Below are 27,314 nucleotides of genomic sequence, written 5' to 3'. Positions count from 1 at the left end.
ACCCCTTCCTCCCTGTGGCAGCCCCTCAAATATTGGAAGACCGCTATCATGTCTCCCCTGGTCCTTCTCTTTACTAGACTAGCCAAGCCCAGTTCCTGCAACCGTTCATTGTATGTTTTAGCTTCCAGCCCCCTAATCATCCTGGTTGCTCTTCTCTGTACTTTTTCTAGAGTCTCAACATCTTTTTTATAATGTGGTGAACAAAACTAAATGCAGTACTCTAGGTGTGCTCTTACTAACGCTTTATAGGGTGGTATTAGTACTTCCCTTGATCTTGATTGTATCCCTGTTAATACAACTTAGGATTGCATTAGCTTTTTTGGCTGCTGCTGCACACTGCTGGCTCATATTTAGCTGGTTGTCCACTAGGACTCCAAGATCCCTCTCACAGTTACTGCTATTGAGCCTGGTTTCAGCCAGTCTATATGTGTACTTTGGGTTTTTCTTGCCTAAGTGTAGGACTTTACTTTTCTCTATATTTAATTTCATTTTATTAGATATGGCCCAGTGTTCTAGTCTGTCAAGATCCATCTGGATCTTGAGCCTATCTTCTTGGGAGTTAGCTATTCCTGCCAGCTTAGTATCATCTGCAAATTTGGTAAGTTCCCCTTCTATTCCCTCATCTAAGTCGTTAATGAAGATATTGAAGAGTACTAAGACAGAACCTTGTGACACCCCACTGCTTACTTCCCTCCATGTAGACTTAGACCCATTAAGGACTACTTGTTGAGTACGGTTCGCCAGCCAGTTGCGAGTCCATCTAGTGGTGATGCTATCTATTCCACTTTTTTCTAGCTTACTAAGAAGTAGGTTGTGGTCTACTTTGTCGAATGCCTTGCTGAAATCTAAATATATCATGTCCACAGTATTTTGCTGGTCTACTAATTTAGTCACTGTGTTGAAGAATGAAATAAGATTGGTTTGGCATGATCTGTTTTTAACAAACCCATGCTGATTGCTAGTTATTACTTTACTTGTTTCTAGATGTTGGCAGATCTATTTTTTTATTATCTTTTCCAGAATCTTCCCGGGTATTGATGTTAGGCTGATTGGTCTGTAGTTTCCTGGGTCTGTTTTTTTTCCTTTTTTGAAGATGGGAACCACATCAGCTCTTTTCCAGTCCTCTGGTAGTTCCCCGGTGCTCCAGGATTTTTGAAAGATATGGTGCAGTAGTTCTGAGATGACTTCTGCCAGCTCCTTTAAAACTCTGGGATGTAATTCATCAGGTGATTTGTTTTCATTACATTACATTAGTAACTCAAGGACTACCTGTATTATTCTAGTTTCTCAGAATGTTCCATGCTTTTTCAGTTTTGTCTCTTTCTTCCATTTTATTTTATTTTGAAGAATGCCTATTTGCCTAAAGATATTCTTAAAAAGAAAGTTAATGCTGAAGAGTGGTACTCCTTCGTTTTGCAGAATGCTAATATATTTTATTTTAAAAGACGTTTATATATTTTTTAAAGTCAGGAATGGTAAGAAATCTGATGGATGCAAAGGGAGAGCACCTACACCTGGATGCCTACACAATGGTAGCACCCATGTTGTATGTAGCTTAAATGTGAAAAAACATGTGTTCATTTCCTATTTGACTTTAGACAGGGGCAATGGCATTGCTCATATTTGTTTGTTCATTGTCACCACACCTTCAGTTTGTAGATGACTAATTTCTGAAAACATTCCAAACCATTTTCTGCAAGTTTATTGGAGAATCAGATCGCAAGGGCCATGCATGATTATACACTTGAAGTGGGTTTGCAAATGTCTGGAAATTAGTGGTGAGCTGCCCAAATATCATATTGCTGAAATATAACCACAAAAGAGCACAACCTTTGTATCTTTTGGTACTGCTAAACTTTATAGCATGCATTTTAGTCAAAATCTACCTTGAAACCTGCATAGAAGGGCAAAACATTTCAGTTCTGCCCATTTTTATACATTAGTGCATGATTTGCCAAATACCTCTATGATTAGATGACCCTGAAATGTTAATAATAAAAGTGCAGCTCTCCTGCCATAAACAAATCAACTAATTCTTTTCTAAGTTAAAAGTGATTAATTATAGCATGCGAAGCCATAAATCAGAGGTGATTGATTTAACAATATATAACATAGGGAACATGTGATAACATTGGGTTCTTTTTTCATTTTTTCCCAGGTTGGGGTAATTTAAAAAAATTATGGGGTAATTGAAAAAAAATAATATTTTAGAAATTATTCCTAAAATTGCTAACCGACAACACTGAGAGCATCTGCACCAAAGACAAATTCAAATTCCTTGTGTGTCCAATCACACTTGGCCAATAAAGAATTCTATTCTATTCTAAAAATAACATCACAGGGAAACTGTATTCTGGGGGCTGAAAAAAAAGGAAACAGGCTGCTTGCAGCACAAGAACACTTGTTGCCCTACACTGCTATTAACTATGAGTTTCAAACAAAATGGTTCAACTCAGATTTACTATTCAGAAATCTGAGGTAATCTCTGGAGATGGTAGTGGCATTTAGAGTTGTTTGGAAGTGGTGGGGGGAAGGCTACTTGTACAATGCCGTACTTAGCTCCTGATATTTACTCAGAATCTTTTCTTATAATTTGAAATAGTTGGTACAGGTCCAATCCTCTTGAGCAACATTAAGATAAATGTGTTTCTTCAGCTATATGAGGTTTTTAATATTTTCTTTTTCAGGCGAGATATACCAAATAACTCCCCCAGATTTGCCTTACTGGATTTGAGTGGATCTCTCACTTTCTGGTGTCCTGAATATATTTCATTTTGTTGGCAATCTTATTGTAATCCTCAGAACTGGATGCAGATATTTTTATGTTAACTATATGCATGGCTTCCAAAATGAAGAGACAGATAGTAAGGAACTTCAGTATTGAGGGAAAGGCATCACTGTTCATTCTCAGAGGGATTTTTTGGCCTCTGATTTTAAGTTGAGATATGAGATTAATGATTACCATGTCAAGTTGTCAATCTCTTGTTACTACAATCAATGGTAAGAACCTGATAATCGTAACTGTGAAAGACTCCCTCCATTATGTAATCTTTTCAAAATAGCATGATCCTCACCTTAGGTCCTTGAACTGACCGCTTGACCAACATTCCCAATTTTTGATTCCCTGGTTGAAAGAGGAAGCATAGGCAAATGAACAGAAATCTCTTCTTAGGAATTATTTTTAACCAGTTTTTCTTAAACAAGTATGTATTATAGACAAAGAAGGAGACTGCAGTTTCTTTATTTAGTACAAAACTATTTTTCACAGCTGTAATGGTTTTAAGCTGTAATGATTTTTTTGTCTGGGAGAAAAAAAGACATTTCCACATTCATTTCTCCTTACATATTGGGGAACTGGTAGCTGAAATATTCTTTTCCTGGACTAGTAAAAAGTTTGTTTACCATTCCCATGCATTCAGGTTCCGAATCAAAGCAGAATTAAAGGTTCCTTTTTTAGAAAATCATCACAAAGTTAAAGTCCATTGGCTTATCAGGATATATGTTGTCCCTTAAAGCAGGGGTCCCCAACCGCCGGTCCGCGGACGTCGCACGTCATGAACAAGCCTTACCGGGCCGCTGGTTGCTGGCGCCGCCATCTTTTTGGTAAAAAAGCAATTTTTCGTCAAAAAGATGGCGGCGCCAGCGCTTGGTGAGCTTTTCCGGGTAGAAAGCCATTTCTACCGAAAAAGCTCACCAGAAAGCTGCGCCCTCATTTTGACGAAAAATCACTCGTGACGTCACCGGAAGTGATTTTTCGTCAAAAAAAGATGGCGGCGCCCAGCTGACGCCGGAACCGGGCCGCGGCGTCGAAAAGGTTGGGGATCCCTGCCTTAAAGCATCATTGTTCTTTTGCACCTTTCTTCATGCTGACTGAATAAGAACTCCATACTTAAATTTTCTTTTGTACTCACCTTTATCTTTATTTTACATTTAGTTAGTAGAAAATCAAAGTGTATTAAATATCTTTCATTCTGAACCACAGGATTGTAGCACAATAGATTGATGAATATGAAAAAGCATGGTAAATGTTGGTAGGAGTCTAATGTTTGAAGTTCAAACCCAACTTTTGAGGCATTTCCAGAAGTTTTTCTCCCTTACTTTTATTAAACGACAATAAGAAATTCATCGCTTCTGTCTCTGGAAGTACCAAAGTAGCTGCTGGACAACAAAAGGCCAAGCCAGCAAGAAAAACCAGGTATAAGGAGACAGATGTACAGGCCAACTTGGCAGTTCCTGTGAGATAAAAGAAAAAAATAATGGCAGAGACTGAAGGAAAAATGGGAAGTGCTTGTCAACCTTCTTGGATTCCAGAAATTCAAAACAAAGGAGATGTGCTTTCTTCAATCCATTTAATATTTCCCAGATTAAAATTCAGATAAAATGATTAAGCAAAAGTAATCACTTTTGAAGTTTTATTCATTAATCAAATATTCTTACTGATTAATGGGGATTGATGGTATGGAAGGGGAGGAGTAAATATTTTAGTACTAATATAAAACTTTTGACATCAGCTTAGACAAGTTTTGTGCCTTACTACAATTGCTGTCTATATTTCTCATTTAACGCTGCAGTCCTCTCAGAATTAGCAGCCAATTATCTGATACCAACTACCGTGTTTCTCACATAATAAGGCCGGGCCTTATTTTTTTTTGAGCCCGAAAAAGCGGCTAGCCGTCTTTTCAGGGGTGACTTAATTCCCCCTTTGCATCCTTGCCAATAGCCGCTCCTAACGGGTGATCATGGCGAGCGCAGAGAGCTCCCTACTCCCACCTTTGCTGCAGACACCTTTGGCACCCGCCGCTGTTGCTTTCCCTTCTGCCCATTCCGCCACCACGTTTGGAGCTGGCGCTTCCGTGTTTGGAGTGCCGCCGCCATTTGGAGCTCCAAACGCGAAGTAGCAGCTCCAAACATGACGGTGGGCGATCTTTTTATTTTGGTCCGTGCGAAGTTCAGAGCGAGCAAGAGAGGGAGACTGCGATGCCTCCATCCGAGATGGCAACCTCACTAGTGGATCACAACGTGGCTGGAAGCCCAAATCGGCGGGATACAATGGCAATCTTTTTGGAGCGAGAGGAAAGGGAGAGAAGAGTTGCGAGGCATAATTTGCAGGAGGAAGTGGGTGTACCCCACGGCAGGGAGTCCAAGGAAGAAGGGCGGTAGGCAACGGAGAGCGTCCCGTAGCTCCGGAAGCAGCCTAGAGACGCACCCGGGAAGAGGCACAGATGCTGCCTTGTAGTCCCCAAACCAACTGCGTGTGCCACCTTTAGTTATGTGCGCTCCGCTCTCTGGGCATCTCCGTGTGATCGTGACTCTGTCCTTTCCACCTGGCGCCCTTGCTGCTTTCTGGCTCTTTAGCGACCGGCTTAACGTTTGGAACACGTTCGCGTTTGGAGTTGGTTTGGGGACTACAAGGCAGCATCTGCGCCTCTTCCCGGGCGCGTCTCTAGGCTGCTTCCGGAGCTACGGGACGCTCTCCGTTGCCTACCGGCCCTTCTTCCTTGGACTCCCTGCCGTGGGGTACACCCACTTCCTCCTGCAAATTACGCCGCAACTCTTCTCTCCCTTTCCTCTCGCTCCAAAAAGATTGCCATCGTATCCCGCCAATTCGGGCTTCCAGCCACGTTGTGATCCACTAGTGAGGTTGCCATCTCGGATGGAGGCATCGCAGTCTCCCTCTCTTGCTCGCTCTGAACTTCGCGCAGACCAAAATAAAAAGATCGCCCGCCGTCATGTTTGAGCTGCCACTTCCGCGTTTGGAGCTCCAAATGGCGGCGGCACTCCAAACACGGAGCGCCAGCTCCAAACGTGGCAGCGGAATGGGCAGAAGGAAAGCAACAGCGGCGGGTGCCAAAGGTGTCTGCAGCAAAGGTGTTTGGTGGGAGTAGGGAGCTCTCTCGCGCTTCGCCATGATCGCCCGTTAGGAGCGGCTGGTGGCAGGAATTCCTGCCCGCCGGGCGCTCCTAATGGCAAGTCTCCCACCCTTCCCCCTTATTTTGCATATTTTAAGATAGGCCTAAATTTGGGGGAGGGGCTTAATTTGATTTTATGCCCCCAAAACATGCTGGGCCTTCCTATTGGTGGAGGCCGTATTGTTGGAGAAACACGGTAGATATTTGCTTGTATCAATGCATTTGGAAAAATTCCCACCAGGAGTTCCCATACCTTTGCATCAGATACTTTGGATGGAAGGCAAGATTTTAACGTAGATGTATGGTGCTGAAAGACAGAAAAATCAAGATGTTTGTGACATTCCCCTCACATTCTATTTTCTAAGCAATTTTGTTGAAAGTGTAGTTCAGATATCAGAATGATTGGGAGTAACTTTATACATGGATGGGAGATCAGAGATACATGTAAATTTTTAACAATTTTTAAAATCAGTATCTTTGGCAATTGTATATAATTTTACAACTCTTGCCTATATCCATTTATACAATAATGTGAATTAAGGCAGATGCCTTTTTTGTTCTGTATTTGTTTTAAATATAAATATTTTGTGTTTTTTTACAGAAACATTTGCTTTCTTCTCTTAACAGATTTTGCCACTGCCAGTTAGTGTAAAATCAGGCAAATATCAACTTATCTAGATAGTCAGTAGGGTTATAAAATAACACTGATCATAACAGTACAGAAACATCAGTACAACATGGAGGAGGAGGGGGCTAGGTATGACAGACAAAAATAAAGATAAATGCAGTGGCATTATTGGGACCAAAGGTGAGGATTTAGAAGTATATTGAGAACAAAACAGAATAATAATACAAAGCAGAATTCAACAGCTAAACCACTGTGGCCCTATACAAGACGGTTTGAAAAAACTCCCTGGAAAGTGAATTCAGGGACCCTGATGGAGCCAGTTAAAAAGATCTTGCCCACTTTCTTCCAGAGCAATAGATACAGTTTTGATGCATATCAGATTCTTTTCTAAAGATCCTAATACACAAGCAAGCACTGTACTGCTTGTACTGATGAAGATATTAAGAGCTCCAGCATATGAAAAAATGCACTACAGTACTAGAGGAAAATTAGGATCTTCTATTTGCATTTTTATTCTACTCTAGTTTAGGATTTTATTTTAATAAACTAATGCAATGTGGGCAGCCCTTCAGCACAATAGCACCCTATTGCTCTTTTAAGGCTGAATTAGTTTATAAAGAATTTGTTACAGAGTACTCCGTGCTTACAGTTCTAGAACTGTAATTCTGAAAATTTCCCTGTCATTGTCCCATATTTCCTTTTCTTAGCCACTCCCCTCCCTCTCTTCACTCTATGTCTCCTTATTTCATCAAACATGCTTAGGATTAGGGTTGAACATGTAGAGCTGCAGTTTCCAAAATCTCAATGCAAGAACTCCAAGACTTTTGATGTGCAACTTGTCCCCCACATATTCATTGTTCATACGTTGCTTTTGGACTTTCTGGTTTGTCCTGTTATAAACCAACATGCTAGTCAGCTGTTAAAGGAAGCAATATACCTGCAGAGCTGCCCATGATTCCAAATAGTTGAGTCTTTCCATTACTTTTTTCATATCCTGCTGCAAAGCTTGAATGGTGCTCATCACTTGCAGGGTCATGTCCTTCTGGGTCAAGACACTTATCTGGCTCTCTCTGATAGCTTCAGGGTTTTGGCTGATCTCAGGTGAGACAGTCTGCAGGTGTGTAAGATGAGATGTAGCCAAAAGACCCATTGAAGCTGTAAGAAAAAAAAGGATAATGAGACCTTGCTAGTTTAAATTAAAAGTGTCCCATAAATTAAATCAGCCTGGATACCACATCTATCCTTCTGTGAAAGTTTTAGATGGGAAGGTGGCGAATAAGATTTAAGGGACTTACATGGTTTCATTTGAATGCAGCATTTCTCTCTTTCTTACTTGAGCCTCTTTCCACTTGCAATTATAGGGTGGATAGCCTAAATATAAGGGGTTCCAATGCATCAAAACTAATGCATCAAAACTAATCAAAACAATACTGCTACCCTTCAAAAAGATCTCGACTATGTATCTGAATGGTCAAACAAATGGCAACTTCAAATCTCAACAAATAAATGCTCTGTCTTACATATTGGCAAAAAAAATCAGAAAATAAAATACAAGCTGAATAGTCAAGAACTTGTTGATGACCCAAGCTCTGTAAAGGACCTTGGAATACTCATCTCTAATGATCTAAGTGCTAGAGCCCACTGCAACTACATAGCCAAAAAGGCATTAAGAGTTGTTAACCTAATCCTACGTAGCTTTTTCTCTGGTAATATCACACTACTAACCAGAGCATACAAAACATTTGCTAGACCAATACTCGAATACAGTTCATCAGTCTGGAACCCTCATTACGTATCTGATATTAGCACAATTGAGAAAGTCCAGAAATATTTCACAAGGAGAGTTCTCCACTCTTCTACTCGTTGTAGAATACCTTATGCCACCAGACTTGAAATTCTAGAACTAGAAAACCTTGAATTACGCCGTCTTCGGTCTGACTTAAGCATGGTATATAAAATCATACATTGCAATGTCCTACCTGTCAATGAATACTTCAGCTTCAACCATAACAACACAAGAGCACACAATAGATACAAACTCAAAGTAAACCGCACCAAACTTGATTGCAGGAAATACGACTTCAGCAACAGAGTGGTCAACGTCTGGAATACTCTACCCGACTCTGTAGTCTCTTCTCCAAACCCCAAAAACTTTAACCTTAGACTGTCTACTATTGACCTCACCCCCTTCCTAAGAGGTCTGTAGGGGCGTGCATAAAGCGCACCAACGTGCCTACCGTCCCTGTCCTATTGTTTCTCTTATTCTTTTATTTTTCTTATATGTACCCATTTCATGTATTCACAACTATGTATACGCTTATACTTATTATCTTGTAAACAATTGACAAATCAAATAAATAAATAAATAAATAAATAAATAATGAGAAGTTCATATATTCCACTGAAAATGGCAGAGCCAAACCTTGTTTGGAAGTGATGAAAATAAAGGAAACACTGTTTCCAGTTCCTAATGTTTTAAGCTAATCAAACACAGGGCAATCAACAAAAACAAGGCAAGGGAGTGGCAAAAACTGGAGGGAAGAATAATGATCAGCTGAATCTATACTGGTATGTTACCGTACTAATTAATCTTCCATTAGGCGAAAACTTGAGCTGATGAGGAGAATCCGCCAATATAACCAAGGTAAGAAAGGATATCTCTGCATTATCCGTTTGAACCATATGCTGTACAAGGCCAACCCAATCCTGTTGAAGGATACCGATATTCAGGGTTTGTACATCGTGCTCCAGAAAACCACCATCTCCAACTTCTTGAATAACGTTAAAGTTCCTCAAGGAGGTAATGATTAGTGGTGGATATCTGACTACCAAGCAGTTCTGGTGTTGAGTTTACAAATAGCCTAGCCTAGCCCAGATTTTGGAAGCTGGTAAATATGCCTGTTTTGAGTAGTAAATTCTCATCTATGCTTTTCTCTAACTGGATATTGTCTAAGTGCTTTGAATGTTCTGCTGACTGAAAATTTGGAAGGTATTGTCCTAATATATCTATGAAAGACAAAATTGGAAGATATTATTGCTACAAGAATCAGAAGAGTCCAACAAGAAGTAGAATAAGAACGAGATTTCTGGTTTGTAGTGCTTCGGGGCAGGCAGGAATCCGCGATCGTGCACGGTTTCTGCCTGCGCTTGCCGCTGGAGTGCCCCGAGCCACCCGGCTTCGGGGCTAAGCCACCCCATAGAGGTTGGTGAAGATAGGGGAGATCTGGCAGGGCGGAGAGGAATCGCACCTCTCCCCCACAGCCGGCTAAACTCCCTTTTCCGAAGGCGGTAAGAGCGGCAGTCAGAAATGGCCGCCTCAAAGAAGCACACAGCCGGAAAAGAAAGTGCAGGAGGAAGTTAAGAAGTGAAAGTTTTTGGCTGACCGGGACAAAAGCAACAACTAAGGTACCCTGGAATTTAAATTTTGTAAAAGATACATCGCTCCCTAAGAAGACTCAGAAGCGCCGAATGAAAGTTAAAAGGGAAAGTTTTTTTTTCACTCTCCTTCCTTACGTTGACAGCGAACTTATGAGAAATCGGAAAAACCCACTTTGGCATTAAGAGGTATTTAAACTGGATAATTAAATGTCAAGGGGACAATAAGAATTTCTGAATATTAAAAATTTTTTTTCTTCTTCTTGCTGTAAGTGGGAAGGGAGAGGAAAAGAATTAAAATAAGATTTGGAAGGAGGAGACTGCCTGGAATTTACAAGAATCTGATTAAATTCTAATAAGACTTCTAAAAGATACATCTTAACTGGAACTTTGTAACTAAATAGCCCCAGGAAGAGAAAGTTAAAAAAGAAGAAAGTGCTAAAAGAAACAGTTTGTGTGTATTTGGATTGCTTGGTGACTTTGGGACTCTTGGACATTATATCTAAATGATTAAAAACACTTGGGTGGTTGTTTGAATATTTTTTTTTTTTTTTACAATGGCATTGCTTGTGGATGAATTGAAAATGGAATTCAAAAACTATAAAGAAGAGGAACAAGAAGGGAAGGGCTCTTTTGGCTCTGTTTTTCACTTCTTAGAAATGGCGATTTGTACCTATGAGAAACTGACTGCGCAACAAGGTTGGGACAAAGAAGAAGCCATCTTTGATGAACAAGTAACTTTAATTAGGGAAGAAGGGGGAAAGGGGGGAAAGAGAATGGAGACTTTAAGACCCCAAAAACAACCAAAAAAGGGAAAAATAAGGTGCAAAGTGGATATAAGGCTAGAAAGCAACAGAAAAAAGGAACACAGAAGAGGGAAATGGAGGTGGAGAGACAAGGGGGTAAAAAGGGCAGAGAGAAAAAGCTAGGGAGGAAGGAAGGGAAGAGAAGCTACAAAGGTGTGAATCAAGAAGTAAAGAAACAGGGTTTATTTAGAGATAATGGGTAAAAATCTAACTGAAAAGGTGATTCTGCAAAGGTACATAAGATTGTATTGTTATATTTGTATTAGAAATTATGTTAGAAGATTGGAAATAACATAAGACTAAAAAGTGGGATAAAATACTCAGTGTAACTCAGTGAAACTTTTATGAATAAAATAAATGAAATGAAATAAATGAGAGAATTGAATTAGGAAGGAATGGGAACACTTCAATGATATAATGTTTAAAATAAGCAACTATGGAAAGTTTATAAGTGTTCCCACAGAAGTATGATACTTATATGAAAAGTAATGTGTAAAATGTTTAAGATTTAAATGAATATTAATATTAACAATAGAGTTGAATTGACATGGATTTGTAGTTTTAATTATATATTTACAATTTTTACTCTTTTTAAAATATAGTGTGTAATTTTAGAATGTACTAAGCAGAATCCGAATGGAAGTTATGTATTATATTAAGGGTTATAAATTTAGGGGAAAGATATAAAGGCGTCATATTCCAATCAGTGATTACAGGAGAAATTTTGTTTAATGAGAAAAGATAATAGACAGCTGGAAACAGGACAGACAAAGAATATAAGTATAATGATCTGAACTGAGATGAAATAAATAAAATAAAATTAAGACATTTAAAAGAGGGGAGAAGCTATATAGAAAATGTAGAATGGTAACAAGATATGGAATGGTATATAAAATGAACATGAATTTGAATTTGTGTCTGTACGAAGAGATGTAACCCAGGATCAAGCTGCTTTCAAAAAAGATGTTTTATGTTTTATGTTTTATGTGTTGTTTGTTTATGTTTGTTTCTAAAAATCAAAAAAATTTCAAAAAAAAAAAAAAGAAGTAGAATAAGAACATAGCACAAGATTATCTATCTCTGATGAGTAAAACTTTAACGGAATTATTGTTATATGTTTCCTATCCTTTATTTAAACAAAAGATCCTAGACTGGGAAGACATATTTTCACTACATTTTTTCAAATAAAATGCTTGTAATAAACCATCAAATCAGGAAGGAAAAGTGGTGTATATCTTTCTATAGGAGTGATACTCAATAGAAAAGGACTTTCACATAATGGTTCATTAAACCTCCAAGCTCAGCTCTCACCATATTTTAATACAGCTCTAGTTCCAAATGATCTCAGCCTTGGCATAATTTCCCTCTCTTTTCCACTGATTAATATGTAAATGGAAGTGCATAATAGATTGTGGTCATATTCCTGGTTGGCTCTGGCTGAAATATTTAGTAAAATACAGTAGAACCTCTGGTCATGACCATAATTCGTTCCATAACTTTGGTCACAACCCGATTTAGTCATGACCTGAACCTAATTTTGGAAATTTGGCACTTATAAAAAAAAAAGGTGCAGAAGGGGAAATCGGCCGCGAAAAAAAAGTTGTGAATTTTTTGGTCGGAACCCAATTTGGTTGTGGTCAGAAGCGTTCATGACCAGAGGTTCTACTGTAACTGGGCAGAATTCTACAACATCTCTCATTTGTACTTCACTCCTTCTGAAAATTTATTATAGGATACATAGAATTATTTCTATGGTGGAAACACAACAGAATATACAGTATATTGTGGTTGTCCTTCTAGTACGGTTGCATTCAATTTTGGGGGGAATAAAAACATACATTCTCTACCAAACTTATTTGTTTTACCTTTGCCTTGATTACTCCAGAATGAAAGCAAATTAATTCTTTTTCAGACCTGTTTGCACTCGTGGATGAAACAGGATTTTGTTGCCAAATGCATGAACCACAACATCTATAGGCATGTCTTAGACCTGTCTCTCTGCTTTCTTTCTGAGGCAAAAGATTAGGTGTCCCTTCTATTTACCTTCCTTCTCCAACTAAGGATTCTCTAAAAACTTACATCCTGTTTTCTCTGCAGCTTGATTCCTGGGAGGGTTGCTCAAGGGAAAGCTTTGTTTGCCTGATAGCCTTCTGGCCTATGGGGGAAAGAAAAAGTAAAAACTAGATTTTTAGAATCACTTTTTGCCACTTTGATTACCACAGTTTCCTCTCCCAATTCAAATTAATATGATTATTTGTTAGGAAAGTACCTAGTTTTCTGTTGTAAACCTTACATAATTCCTTAAGAGATTATAAATGTTATTCTGTGGAGAGGAGGGTCATAGTATGGTCCTAGAACTACTGTATCTGAAGTAGGGGGCTTGAGAGGCCAACTGTTCAAGCGGGAGGATTGATCCTCCTTAGCAATGCTGTGGGGGGAAAGAACCCTGTAACCAATTTTTTTTTAATGACAGAATGTGGTAATATATTTTATTAATCATTTTATCATTTTCTGTAAGGCCTTTGTATAACTAGCAGTAAGTCTAGGAGATGTGGGCATTCTTGGTGGGGGTAGGAGTATCTTTGCTCAGAGTGCCTCATTCTGTTTTGATTCTGCCAGTTTAGAAGGAATAGGAAAATGGGTGAAAGTTCAAGGTACAAGATACACAGTTGTGCTTTCTCATGGGACTTTCCAAACTTTCCCATGAGACTTTCCGTGGCTGAATGATCTCACCCTAGCAAGGTAACATCTGGGACTTTCCAAGATTGTGTGTTCTCATGCTGGTGAAGTAATCTCCTGTTGAGGTCATTGTTTTCTGAATATGCATACTGTATTTTGCTTGTGTTTTTTCTCAAAAAATACTGCTACCTGAGTTCTCTCAGGGTTGGCATTTTTCTCAGAGACAGTTCCCTGTGTCTCATTTCAATGTCAAACCACCATAACAGAACACTAAAACCAAACATGAGATGCCTTTTATCTCCCTATTGTTATTTCTAATAGGTTTACAAATTCTACTTCTCACAATTTATATGCGTGTGAATAAGTGAAAATTATAACAACCAAGGGTTTTTATCTCAGTCATCTGCTCAGAGCTTGCAAGCCTTACTGTATTAAAAAAACACCTTTGATACTGTTGCACATTTTATCTTGCCTAAATTCATATATCTAGAAATTCATATATCTTTGCTTTGATTCAACAGCTCAAATTATGCAAGTCACCCATTACATGTCCTCAAAAGCTGGTTCTTTAGATAAACATGGTTTAGGACCATGGGTTGATTAAATGTCTTTTAAAAGAATCTGTGATATAATTAATTAGATATAGCAAAACTGACAAACTGACCCTAACCCTAAACAATTACATTTATCAGTGTAGGATCAGGATATTCTACTCAGAGGACTCCTCTTCATGGTTTCCTAACTATGCTACAGCCCTGGCCCAATGACCATTTTAATGCTGTGTCTTCATATTCTTAATCTCCTACACACCAAAAGTTTAAATCTGCCTTTAATTGTTCCAGTTTTAAAATATTTTTTCCCTCTTTTGCTGACACAATTTTTTGCTGTGGATATGATCCATCAGTGATGTGATTACTGGTGCAGTCAAGAGTGGGATATCCACAGTTTCTACTGGCTTCTTTAGGTTCCTAGAGGTATATCCACTTCCTTCTTGCCCTGAGCATTAACCTCCAAAGCCATCCTTGCTGGAGTGGGGGGGGGATTCCTGAAACATTAAAGTTTATAAACACAGGTTTAATATTTTTCTGGAAGAGGGATAGACTTGTGTTTTTTTTAAGCTCAGGCTTATCCGAACCCTAGTTCTGTGCTGCAGAGGGGTTCATTTAAACTAGGAAAGAGAGTTGGATTCTGCCAATTATGTGTTGCTGTCACAAGGGAAGCATTTTGAGTTCACTCCTGACAAAAGGCAATTTTGGTGGTGTGGTAGTGCCATTTTACCCACTGAATAGGCTAATCCTAGGTGCTGCTGGCCATGGCCACTTGATGGTAGTAGTAGCTGAGATGGAGTTTGCTTATTATTGATCACTCCTTCCTGTTTCATCTGTGGCTTCTCTCCATTCCCATAATTTGGCAGTTGGGTTATTTTTGACATGGGTTTAGCGCTCTTTCAGAAAAGTGCTAGACCTGTGTTTAGAGACAGACAAATTGACAAACAGCATGGGCCATCTCTGGATCTGAGCTGTTTATTTATTTATCAAATTTATACTGTTGCCCATCTCATGAGAATGCTTGGTGGGGGGAGAAACAAAACAGAAGAATCCACCAAGTGCTTGGTGGATTAAAAAAATTAGCTTTACATTCAAACATCTAGAATACCACCAACCATCATATTTGTTATTAAAGCAGAATAGTAATCAGCAGTAAGGGCAACACATTTATGACGGGATAGTTTTCCTTGTATCATTTCATCACCTGATGAGATTCTTCCTGTTCTAGGCTATCACAGAACACCTCATTCTCTGAATCGTTTGTCACTTGGCTGCTCTTCTTAGCTCTGTTGGCAAGGCCAGGTCCTGCAAAAGAAAAATCAGCTCAGAATAAAAATAATAAAGTAGAATCAGAAGAAACAGAGAAGATATATATGATTGTGAATACATGTGCAGATGATTATATCTTACAAAATCTGAAAATTCAGATGTAAGGTGTTATGTCTTTCCCCATAAATTAGGTCTAGTAAGGGAGGCTAAAGTTTTAAGTGTTTAAAATTGTTTTTGTGGGCATATTATTTAAGTTGGCTTTGCAAAATGTCAGGTCCATGAGAGTCAGGTAATTGCTATGGGTATACATTTTATAAAGAAAAATAAATCTGAATTGCATAGGCACCTTATCTGATTTACAAAAGAGAAGGAAAATAATACACAGTGGTCTGCTTTGATCTTATTGCTTAAATTATATACAACACATTAAGATCCAAGAATCAAGCTGGACATCAATAAGCCAATAGGCTGATTTCTAATTTATGACATTAATTTTTAGAAATGGGAAGGATGAGGAAGAAGAAGAAAAGCCATCTTCTTCAAATCAGCTATCTCTTGCTCATAATGAAAACATCAACACATTCTGGTTTTGCATAAAATGAAATCCTAATTGTTATGGCTTCCCTGAAGAAAACCTGAAAGTTTAAGTTTTTTGAGCAAGTCTATAAAGTTCTATCCAAAGATCCAATGTTCCATCACAATTACAACATTGGTTATTTAAAAAGACATTTTCTGAAGAAGGAAGTAATTTCACCCTCTCACTACACACTTAGTTCTTAATGACTGAATTCATAAGGAGCAGGAAATAGGCCACCAGCTCTTCCAATTATACAAATATAATTTCCTCATGGGGTGAATGCTTGCAGTGAAGGCAAAATCTGCCCTCTTCCATGACATGAAGTAGCTTCACTCTGTAACAATAATCCTACAGTAAAAACGGCTGCATTATTCAATATAAAGTGAAAGGAATACACATTATCTACTGGGAATACTTGTAGTATACATAGGGTACATATACCTCCCCCCCCGCATTATAGGGTACATACACAGGGTACATACATTCCCCCATTATAGCATTTTACAAGATGCACTTGCCTTCTTGCTTGTACTCTTCATATATTGATGGATTTGGACAGATTTCAGCAGGCCCATCTAATGAACTGTTTTGCAAAGAGACAGTCTCTGAGTCTGATTTAACTGCAAAAGAGTAGATTTTTTTCAATGTTGATCAGTAGCTTTGGTGTTAGGATTAGTTTTATTATTAGATCTGCAGAAATTATTCAATGAAGTGCTTTGCTGAATCTGTTCTTCAAAGCCAATAAGCTCTCCCGCTCCTTGAAAGGTTGATATGGCTGCTTTTAGGGACCTCAGCAAGGATGGATTTCACATCTAGGCACACATGCCCAGAAACTTTAAGAGAGCCTAACACACTAGTGCCAAGTCTTTGATTATATCTGTTGCCTTGGAAGCTTCAAGGAACCAATCTAGTTCTTGCTAAATGATTTGCATATCCTTGCTTCATACCATGCTTTAATTTAATTTAAGCACAGGAGTATTTTTTATTGAAGTTAATAGCCACAAGGCAAATAATATCCAAACTGGGCATGACTGTTTCCAGGACTCTGGAATTCCAAGTCAAGCACATGATTTAAAATGGATGATTAGCAGAGAGGGGAGTAGTCACAGAGTAGAGCAAACAAAGAACTCTAACTACTCTTACAGTATGTAACAGTTTGGGCAGAAACAACATCTTGGCTCTAAAGATCTTTTCATGTGTTCTTTAAAGAAAGTTCCTAAAAGATAGTTGGAGACTTAAACACATGGCTAAGTGTATAGTACTGATTTAAAGCTTCAAAATATCTCACTTCTCCTCAAGTCCATTATCTGAGACATATTCTAATTAACTAACATTAACTTAAAGACATATTTATTTGACTCCTATCACACTTTTCATTCAGGAGCTGAGGTTAGCATTCCTGAAACTGCCTTTTCCTAATTTTCTTCTTACAATGAAGTTAAGAAATAGGTAAGCTAAAAGAATGACAGGGCCACAATCACCTTGTGAGCTTCTATAGTTGAGTCTAACACTTTACCCAATATGCCATACTAGCTGCCTTATTTTAGCAGAAAAGCTTTTAGAATATATACAAAAGACTTGACTCCAGAAAACACCATCCACTGAGCTAAATGAAGACTTTCACTCTTCCTTGAGTAATTTAAGGAAACCAAAAGGATATAACTATAATTAAAAAGGGCTTCTATGTATCTCTTCTCAATTGTTTGGCAAAATTACAATGGAATTTTTAATAAACATGTATTTTCCCCATAACCATCCTGTGATTTGGGTTGAGTTAGAGAAGGTGAATGGCTCAAAGACACTTGCTGAGCTACCAACAATATAAACAGAAACAATATAGTAGCTGTCTATGTATACAGACCAAAATAGAGCCGTAGCAGGGAGGTACTCCTATGAATAGCTCAGATGTCACTCAAAGGCAGAGAGCATATAGTGCCAAGCCATGCAGTCTATTTGACTGGACAGTTTTCCTGTATAAATTTTGCTAATACAAATGGCATTCAAACTTAGCATGGAAAAAGATCACTCCTAGGCACCTTCACAGTCCTGGCACCCTGGCAAGTTCACCATCTCGCAGGTGCTTGGAAGCCAGATATGCAAACTGCTACTTTTATTTTATCCACAATGTCTTCAAAGTTATTTCACTTTGGGAAATGTTCATCTTAACTTTTAATTGTCTGCTGCTACACTGCTGTATATAAACTGCAGCCAGACCCAGTGGACAGCAGAGAACCCTTTGTTGAGGATCCTCTGAATTTATCCCAAGACCAGTCTGCAGTGTTGCACAGTGAACCATGAATTACTTATCCTATTTTACCTTGAACTAACCCTAATCCTAACCCTAACCCAACTTTTTTTAAACTAACTACTTTTCTGGGTTCATTTAATACATTGAATCATAAACCAAACAAGCTTAATTTGTATTATTGGTCAGCTACAAAATATTGGTCACAGTTAATCCTAACCAAACGTAGTATTGTATGTTTTGATTGAATATCTGCTAGGTCTTTAACTGACCTGCAAAGTGTGTTATAAATCCAGACATAGAGTGGCCTTTGTTCATCACTGCTGGAAGAAGTTAAGAGTTGGGTACAGGCCAAATTTTCTTTTAAGTCAACTGATCCCAAGCTGCTTTGTAGACCTTTTGAGAGCTGCTTCCTGTGCCAAAGTCCCAAACAAGTCAAAGCAGGTTTTCATTGCTTCACTCCAAACTGATGAGCTATTTGAACAATTTGGGAGATAGGTCACAGTATCTAAGATTACGGCTTGGAAGGCCACAAGAAAAAAAAAAACATCTGGTTGAAACTCCCTGGCCCAGAGGACCAATGTTCCATAACCAAACGTATCTATCAAGATCCTTACATTTCCAAGAAGAAAATACTCTGTGCACTAAATTGCCTAGAAGATCAGCAAAGTGACTTCACACGGGAGAAGTCAAGGAGGCAAGAAGGGAGGGAGCAAGGTGACTTTTAAGTTTAGGTCGTGGATCTTGAAATGTAAAGAGGATAGCTATCTAATTGTCAGCGTTCCAATGAAACTCCCCATTTTCAAATTCCAAGGCTGACACTAATCAAAGCTGCTGGCGAAATATCCCAAATGCCTCTCTCTCAATCTGCTTTTGCTACCCACAAGCATACCTGATTTTTTCTTGAAGAAGGATTCAGGGGGTCTGGGCATATCATGGATCACTTTATAGAGGGGTTCAAAGTATACAAACATATCCTCCGAAGCTTCGTCCATCGGCACAGTGTTGATGACCTGCCAGAAAATCTAGAAGTGATCCCAGATGGTACAAGACCATTCCCTGGGTCCCCATGAGAGATCTGGAAGCAATTGCAGTGATGGCATTGTTGAAACAAAGAAAGCAAGACCTGATCTCTTGGGAGGCTCCTGAAATGCCTTCTTGATTTTCATAAAAGAAGAATAGCAGACTCAGTACTTGCACTCAGTAAAGGCATTCCAGCTCATAGCTGGTAAGTTCTCTCCTTGCTTGTTTTCCATTTAAATATTTTTAGAATTAGTTATATTTCCCTAAATTGGGCAGGATACTTATCTTTGAAATACGGAAACAGAAACAATGGATTTTTCTAAGTAGAATGTCTTGAACGCGAAGTCAGAATGACACTCATGCAGCAGTACAGGTGAAACTCGAAAAATCAGAATATCGTGCAAAAGTTCATTTATTTCAGTAATGCAACTTAAAAGGTGAACCTAATATATGAGATAGACTCATTACATGCAAAGTAAGATAGTTCAAGCTGTGATTTGTCATAATTGAGATGATTATGGCTTACACCTCATGAAAACCCCAAATCCACAATCTCAGAAAATTAGAATATTACATGCAATTAATAAAACATGGATTGTACATAGAACAATATCGGACCTCTGAAAAGTATAAGCATGCATATGTACTCAGTACAACCTCATCAAAAGCCTACCAACTGACATTAATATTTTGCATAATTTACCTTCTGGGCTGCCTTCTTCATTTCCATTATGTAAGCAGCCATGGCTTCCTCTTTGGTCATCTTTCCCAAGCTTTTCCAGGCGTCCCTGCCAAAACCCCAAAATATCTCTTATCTTGGGAAAGAGCTTCATTTTTTTTAAAAAGCAGCCAGAGGATGAACTAGTTTGAAATTCAAAATCTCTCAATAATGGATCTTTCTTAAGGATTTCTTATGTGTGTGCACTAGGGATAATCACACAGGGATGACTGTCATCAGTTTGTGTATGCTATGAATCATATTCCCTTTATTTCAATTTCATGAATACTTTAAAATATTTACAGTCCAGTTTGAACATTTCAAGCAGAGGACACTATTTAAAGCAAATATAATTTTTTAAAAACGGATTGGCTCAGCAAGCGGTTCGAATTGAGGTAACTCCATTGACATCGATATGATTTAGATTAATAATGGATCTTCATCAAGTATAATTAAGCCTAAATCCAACTCAGTTAAAAAATAGCAAATAACAATGATAAAAATAATAAAATTATAGAATTGATGAGAAACTCCCCCAAAAAAAAAAAAAAAAAAAAGCCTTGTAGCTCTTCCGGTCTGTAGTCAAAGTCAGTGGTGTTGGGGAGGGAGGCAGTGTCAAAATAGGCAACATGACAGTTGCACCTTGGGAATAAAGTCCCACTTTTTGTATACGTGTCAATGGCAAAGGTGGGACTTTTGGGGTGATGTCATCCCCACCTATTTTGTCCTGTTCTGTAGATAGATAATGCTATTCCAAAGGGACAGCTGCGAAGAAAGCCCTGTTTCTTATTGTCATAATTCTATTTTCTTTACAGAGTGTGAAACAAAGTAGGACAAAAGCATTTTGCTGCAATTAGCTTATAGGCTGATACAAACAGCACATTAACGTGTTCCCTCTCCAAATCTATAGGAGTTTATAGATCAAAAGTAGCAGTTTTGTACTGGATTAGTATCCAGTGCAATTGAACAATATTAATTGGGTAAGCTTATGTATGTCCATTAGTTTGCAGATATTGTACCTGCTCTAGCATTGAAATAGCATCAGAGGCTGGATTCTAACAAAATCTCTTAGCTCAAAACAAACCTCAGAAAAGACAATGTTTTCATCTGGAACTGGGAGAATGTGTCACTGGCTTTCTTACCATTTATATCTGCCAATAGGATCCCAAAATCCCGGCCTTGGGATCTGGCATTGACCCATTGTTGCTTGCTTGTAGTAACCATAAAAACGTAGCATTTCTTCATACGAAGGGCGATAGGAACCTGATGAAATGGAGGACATGTTCAGGATCCTACATGAAAAGAGTTATTTGATGGCAGGATTTCATTTGTAAGGTTCCCAATTGTGATGGAACCACTAGCTGAATGGGAGGGGGTGCCTCTAAAAGTCATTCAAATGTAGAGTATATTTGGGGGAAGTAACATTTGACGTTAAACCCATTAGGTCTATATCTGCCCATTTCCCAAGGAAAAGTAAAAGTTTGGCAAGATTTTTGTAATAGATGAATAATAAAATATCTACTTGGACCTCTCCATCAGTTATTCTGGTTGCTTGTGCCTGGCACCAATCTGTTTCCAGCTATAGTGCAATACTGGAAATAAAACAATTGAATCTCACATAATTTTTTTTCTTTAGGGCATTTCATAAGGAGGCAATAGGTCTCAATATATAAATACATAAATCCAATGGTTTTCGGCCTAGTCACTTAAGCTAAATCGGGTTACTATGCAGACTTTTGAATATGAACCAACAGCCGCTATTGTTTAAATCCTTCTACTAGGCCTCTGCCAAATTGAGTGCTATGTGTAAAGAATGGAAAAAACTACAGAATTCTGCATCAAGACATACTGCTCAAACTGGGGAGAATAACAGGTTTAATTTTTTTTCTAAATGTAGAAATCTGGCTTCTTATTCTTTGTGGCTGATGAGTTTTATGTTTGGTACCAGCCCTTAGAGGGATAGGTGGGCTAAATAACCTGAGAGGATCCCCAAAGAGATTCTTACCATTCTTGGGCAAGCCTTGAATGACCTGGACAGCTGCTTCAAATTGTGTCTGGCAATTCGTTTCTTCTGTCTTCAACCCCATTGGTACCTAGTCAGATTTTTTTTTAAAAAAAGGTTGAAATTTGGAGAGTGCAGACTTCAGGGAAAAAGGGTATAGATGAGTGAAGTGGTAGAAAGAAGAATTTTTCTTCCAATGTTTTTCTCCTACTCAGTGACATATGAGTTACAGCAAGATCCTGTTACAGAACTATGCTTGCCCTAAGATCCTGTTTATTATAATTAACTTTGTTAGTTAAAATGAATAATCGGTATTTATACAGAAAAAATGTGTTTACAAAGAATATAAGACAACTGGAGAAGTTAGTTCATAAAGTCTTAGTTATATAGAAGAGGTAAAAGTCCATAGATATATATGGCCAAATTAACTTCCAAATTTTTGACTGAGCTGCAATTTAATCTCTTGCTCCTAACAATGATTCCAGATAGTGGGTTCCTCACATTATGAGTCAAAACACATGTGCAGCTATTCTATCTTTCCCTCATCATATTTTCTGCAATTACAGAAAAGGTTTTTTTTTAAGCACAAAGTAAATGTGAAAAGTTAAAGGAAAAAAGTCTCCACGCCATGAAATCCTGTGATCAACGTGGAGTGATTGTTGCAGAAAAATCACATCTGGAAACACCTAATTCCAAAGTGCGTACCTTATTGCGAGGCATTCTAGATCTTAGACAAGGAGAGCTTCTCTTAAGAATCTTCCCCATGTGCCACTTTTGCTGATTGAACACAGACACCATACTCGAAAGCAACCAGGCACATTTTCTTCTGGCTTAGGTGAGGATAAGTGGAGCTCTGCAGGGCTTGAGAATCAGTTGTTTCACTGATCATGGAATTTTAGCTTCACTTTGCTTTATTGCCTCGCCCGAACTCAGAGCTCATTTTTCCAGTTCAGCCTTAAGAGCAACTCTATCTAATCAGTTTCAAGACTTTATATTGCAATCTACAAATAAAGCTTTTGGGAAGCATGCCCAGGCAGGCATGCAAACTAGCGTCATACCATCATCATACTAACGGCCAGTTGAAATTCAAAAGCAAAAACAATTAGGTCTTGACTGCCAAATAGTCCTTGACTTATGACCAAAATGGAGGCCAAAATTTCTATTGCTAAAATGAGACAATCGTTAAATGAATTTTGCCTCATTTTATGACCTTTCTTGGCACAGTTAAATTAGTAACATGGCTGATAAGCGAGTCTGACTTCCCATTGACTTGCTTATCAGAAGGTCGAAAAGGTGATGAAATGACTGTGGGACACTGCAACTGTCATAAATATGAATCAGCTGCCAACTGTCTGAATTTTGATCACATGACCATAGGGATGCTGCAACAATAGTGTGAAAAATAATCAGCCACTTTTTTCAGCATTGTAATTTCGAATAGTCACTAAATGAACTGTTACAAGTTGAGAATTATCTGTAGTACCCAGAATTCTGTTTTTTTTTTTTTGCAAAAACAGACAACAAGATCATCTCTTATTCTATTAGTCTAGATAGTTCTGCTCATGAGCAAGTGCAATATTAAAGGAATGAAACATGCATTCTTCTATTGGTTAAAGCACTGATTGGCTGTTGGTTGTTTCTTGCTTACCCTAAGTTTTCAAAGACTGAAAGAATGAAGATGACCATAGCTGGCTTCACAATATTTTAGCTTTTCTCAAAACTTGGCAACATTAAGATGTATGGACTTGAACTACCAAATTCCCCAGCCAGTTGAAATCTACATTTCCTATCATTGCCAAGGTTAAAAAAAACATTACTTTTTTTGCATGTAATTGCATGTAAATCACTCTCTGAGAGCTTCTTATCCCATCACATGAGGACCCAGATTGTTGGGGGCTGACTCTGTAAACTGCTTAGAGAGAGCTGGAAAGTACTGTGAAGCAGTATATAAGTCTAAGAGTTATTGCTATACAATGCAATGTGACAAATGTTAGGCTTTGACATGGGAAATCTAGAATAGAGTATAGGGTGGAAGCTCTAAATATGGGAAGCCAGCATTAAGAAAGATAAGAGCTTCCCAGACCAGATCAAAACCCTTTCAAATCCCAGATTGTATTTCTCTAATTGACCAGCCAAATATCAACTGAAACACAAACAAAAGGGAAAGGTGTGTGATAGCTAGTTTCACATCCCTCAGCCACTGGCAATGGGACACAGCCTGCCTTACTTAATTTAATCGCATTGCCAAATAGCTATGGGCCATTGCCTCACATAAATTTTTCTGCATCTAATCTTGATGTTTATATTAGGAGTACCTACTCCATTTATGCTGAGAGATGCCATTTCCTCACTCAGACAATGCCAATGGAGTATTCAGTCATATTCTATGCCAACCACTGCAATCACATTACATGATTTCTACTTTCAGAGCTAAGATGATCCCCTTGTTTGCTTTATCAATGCAACCCATGCTTCAGTGCTTCAGGTATTAACTTTGACATCCTCTTCCATCTTTCCCTTGTAAGACATTCCCAAGCTCCTGGTACAATGCTGACTGAAATGCTTTTTACCTAACTCAGGTGAACATCTGTAGCAACCATAAATGTTGTCTCCCCAAGCATTCCAAAACAAGGATCTGATTTCTTATTCCCATTCCTCTCAAATGCCAATTTATTCAGCAACGTTTACTATTCTGCCAGCCTGCACACGGTACCAATAAACTCCTGTGGTGATTTCAGGTGATGCCTCTGCATTTTAAAACCTAAGCATTCCTACGTGAATCCTTGGATCACAACATTTCCACCGCCCTCTCCTGATCCTTGCGTATCGGCAGGCCTGCAAGCCCCTTTTTGTAATTGCATCTCATGATTTCTTTGTTTCTGGGTCAACGTAGAAGCCCGGATCTTTACTTCCGTTTTTCTTGGCCTGCCGCAATGATTTATGCCGAAAGGACATCGGCTTACCGCAGGGACTAACTATATCTCCGGCATCTAATGTCCGTCCGGTGAACCTAAATCCGCTGCTCAACTATGATCCCCTTTTTTACTTTCAACAATTATGACATGGATATCCCTTCACCAGCCCTACCTCGTACTCGGTCGCACAAAGTGCTGTGCTCACTTCCCTCTGTGCTTCTACATCGCTTTTGTCAACTTCTTGTTCATTGCAACAGCGGTTGTTTCAATTTTGACCTTCTGAGTCCCGCCCATAATCGTCCGAATCGCGGTGAAGCGAGATTCAGCAAATCATTGCACAGCCGAGGAGGTTACGCCTCTCACCTCGGCCAATCAACAGAAGCAGATTACCTCGTCTTCAAGCTGCAGACCTCTCTTTATTGTGTGCCTCGCTAGGTGTTTTGTCTCGCACCTCCATAACTTTACCTGTAAAATGTGCCTGCCAGCGCCTCCTCCTGGGAAAGACCCCCCCATTTAATGAATCAGCTCTTGGGATCATTCGAAATGCACATATGCAGATGTGGTTTCCTGAATGTTTCTGGTAAACTATATAATTGCCAATCTCGTGAATTACTTTTTAAGACAAAGGTGTACGGAGTTTCTTCAGCACTTGTCAATGTGAGTGGAAAAATATTATCAGAAAAGTTTGAAAGTCATGGCAAAAGAGTGTAAAAATCACATGGAATCATTATTCATCTTACCATTCATTTGAATGAAAAGTAGTGGTTTCTTCTGCTTAGCAAAAAAAAGCATGATGGGGTGTTACCAAGTTGGCTATATTGTTGTAAATGTATGCTGAATACCAAGCAAATATATTTGTATATTATGTCAGATAAAATAGAAGCAATTGAACTTAGGGACCACCTTATCTTGGCTGCAAAATTTCAGAAGACTACTAAATGGCAAAGAAGAGCTAGTGTTCTGTATTCTTTTTCCACCATCCCTAGTTTGCAACCTTGCAATGGCAGCTATATTAAAAATTTTAACTGCATAGTGTCTTTATTAGTAACTGGACAAGAGTATCAATGAGGATACTGACAAGGAGGTACAAAGTCAAGAGAGATATTGTATGAGCTGTTGCCCAGAAACTGCACTGTATTAGCTCTGATTTTATTACTTTTAAAGATACGATTTGAAAATACAACAGAATTCATGGAACAGAAACCCACGGGAATTCTCAGTGCCAGTTTTTTAAACATTTTTATATTTTAACTGATTGTATTTTAGTTTTTAAAATGACTTTTAATCTTTTATTAACTCAGACAAATGATTGATTAATCAACCATATGCCAATCCCAAGCCTGGATAAATGGGGAGTGTTAGGGAAAGCAATGGTGAATTATCCTACAAAAAAAAAATAACAGAACACTTTATGGTAATAACTCAACAGATATGGACAACCAACAGGATGGATGGTAGCCATCAAGCTACTGGAAAAGAGCAAAGGTTAGCTTTTAGTAGTCAGTTTTTTATGAAGTTGTTGGAGGAAAACCTTTGGGAAACCCGACAACTGATGGTGCTCATGACAAAAGAGATTGGTTACACTATGCAAAGGTATATCAAATTGGAACATGGAATGTTAGAGTCGTCCCTTGGGAAACTAAAAAGAGAAATGATTTGAGCTAATATAAACATCTTTGGCATCAGTGGGTTACACTGAACAGGCAGTGGATAATACAAATCGCACAATTGTGTGGTTTATTTTTCTGGAAACAATATCAGATGAAAAGGAGTTTCATTCTGCATAAGCAACAAGTGGCTAAATGTGTTCACAGATCATACAGTGACAGCATAACGTCTGTAATATCTAATATACCTCTATATCTATCTATCTATCTATCTATCTATCTATCTATCTATCTATCTATCTATCTATCTATCTATCTATATCTATCTACCTACCTACCTAACTACCTACCTACCTACCTATCTACCTATCGGGTGATTTCAATGCATAAATTGACCAAGGAGAAGTTAAAAGAATAGTAAGCAACTTTGGGCTAGGTAAACAGAATGAAAATGGTGATTGCCTAGTGCAACTGCCAGGAAAATCATCTCAGCATAATGAACACATGATTTATACAACACAAACGAGATTTACACACATGGACAACACCAAATGGACAATATTGAAATCAGATAGATTATATTTTATTCCAAGAACACTGGAAAGATTCAGTTAAAACACTTCCTGGTGTTGCTTGTAGACCATCAGCTAGTGGCTAAAATGAAGCTCAAACTGTGCAAAGTGAAAAATTGTATTATTTCCCCCCACCCCAAAAAAAATCCCATTCTCACATTCCCCTCTGCTGCTGCTTCTGTGCTGATCTCTGGGCCATTTAGAGGTTGGACTGTTTGGTGGTAGTGGTGGCCAGGGAGTGGATGGGGAATAGGTGGTGGCTGGGGTCTTCCCATTTTCACCTCCCCCAAGGGAAGTCCCACCTGCCACTTCCTCCGCACTGCCTACCCTGCCCACTGCTGAATGCTCAGAAGGCCTAATAGCCTGGAGCTCGCCATGGAGGCAATGGTGATGGTGGTGGTGAGGGATGTGAGAGTAGAAAGTCCCCTGCTGCCATCTCCT

The 27,314-nt window shown here is 38.6% G+C and overlaps 1 protein-coding gene across 10 annotated transcripts; it reads right to left on the bottom strand.

Annotated features, from left to right (window-relative positions):
* Positions 1–3,225: 3,225 nt before the first annotated feature.
* Positions 3,226–24,938, bottom strand: ACBD4 (acyl-CoA binding domain containing 4). Of its 10 annotated transcripts, none has more exons than XM_087946766.1 (13): positions 24,867–24,938; positions 23,599–23,702; positions 21,783–21,870; positions 20,920–21,040; positions 19,763–19,847; positions 18,929–19,049; positions 16,310–16,411; positions 15,150–15,250; positions 12,798–12,873; positions 7,475–7,692; positions 6,105–6,216; positions 3,830–4,607; positions 3,226–3,508 (listed from the first exon to the last, which is right to left on the bottom strand). In XM_087946766.1, exons 2-12 carry the CDS (start codon positions 23,605–23,607, stop codon positions 4,594–4,596), a joined length of 1,047 nt encoding a protein of 348 aa, XP_087802892.1. In that variant the 5' UTR covers positions 23,608–23,702; positions 24,867–24,938; the 3' UTR covers positions 3,226–3,508; positions 3,830–4,593. The 10 variants fall into 10 exon arrangements, with proteins under 10 accessions (XP_087802892.1, XP_087802890.1, XP_087802896.1 ...); XM_087946764.1 differs by having other exon boundaries at positions 3,830–4,233; positions 6,163–6,216; XM_087946770.1 differs by lacking the exon at positions 16,310–16,411 and having other exon boundaries at positions 3,830–4,233; positions 6,163–6,216.
* Between the last annotated feature and the right edge of the window lie 2,376 nt (positions 24,939–27,314).

Source organism: Notechis scutatus, chromosome Z (genome assembly GCF_049901735.1).
Source record: "Notechis scutatus isolate UNSWTSFEM ecotype Mainland chromosome Z, rNotScu1.2, whole genome shotgun sequence".
Classification (NCBI taxonomy): domain Eukaryota; kingdom Metazoa; phylum Chordata; class Lepidosauria; order Squamata; family Elapidae; genus Notechis; species Notechis scutatus.
This window is presented reverse-complemented; position numbering and strand designations above follow the sequence as displayed.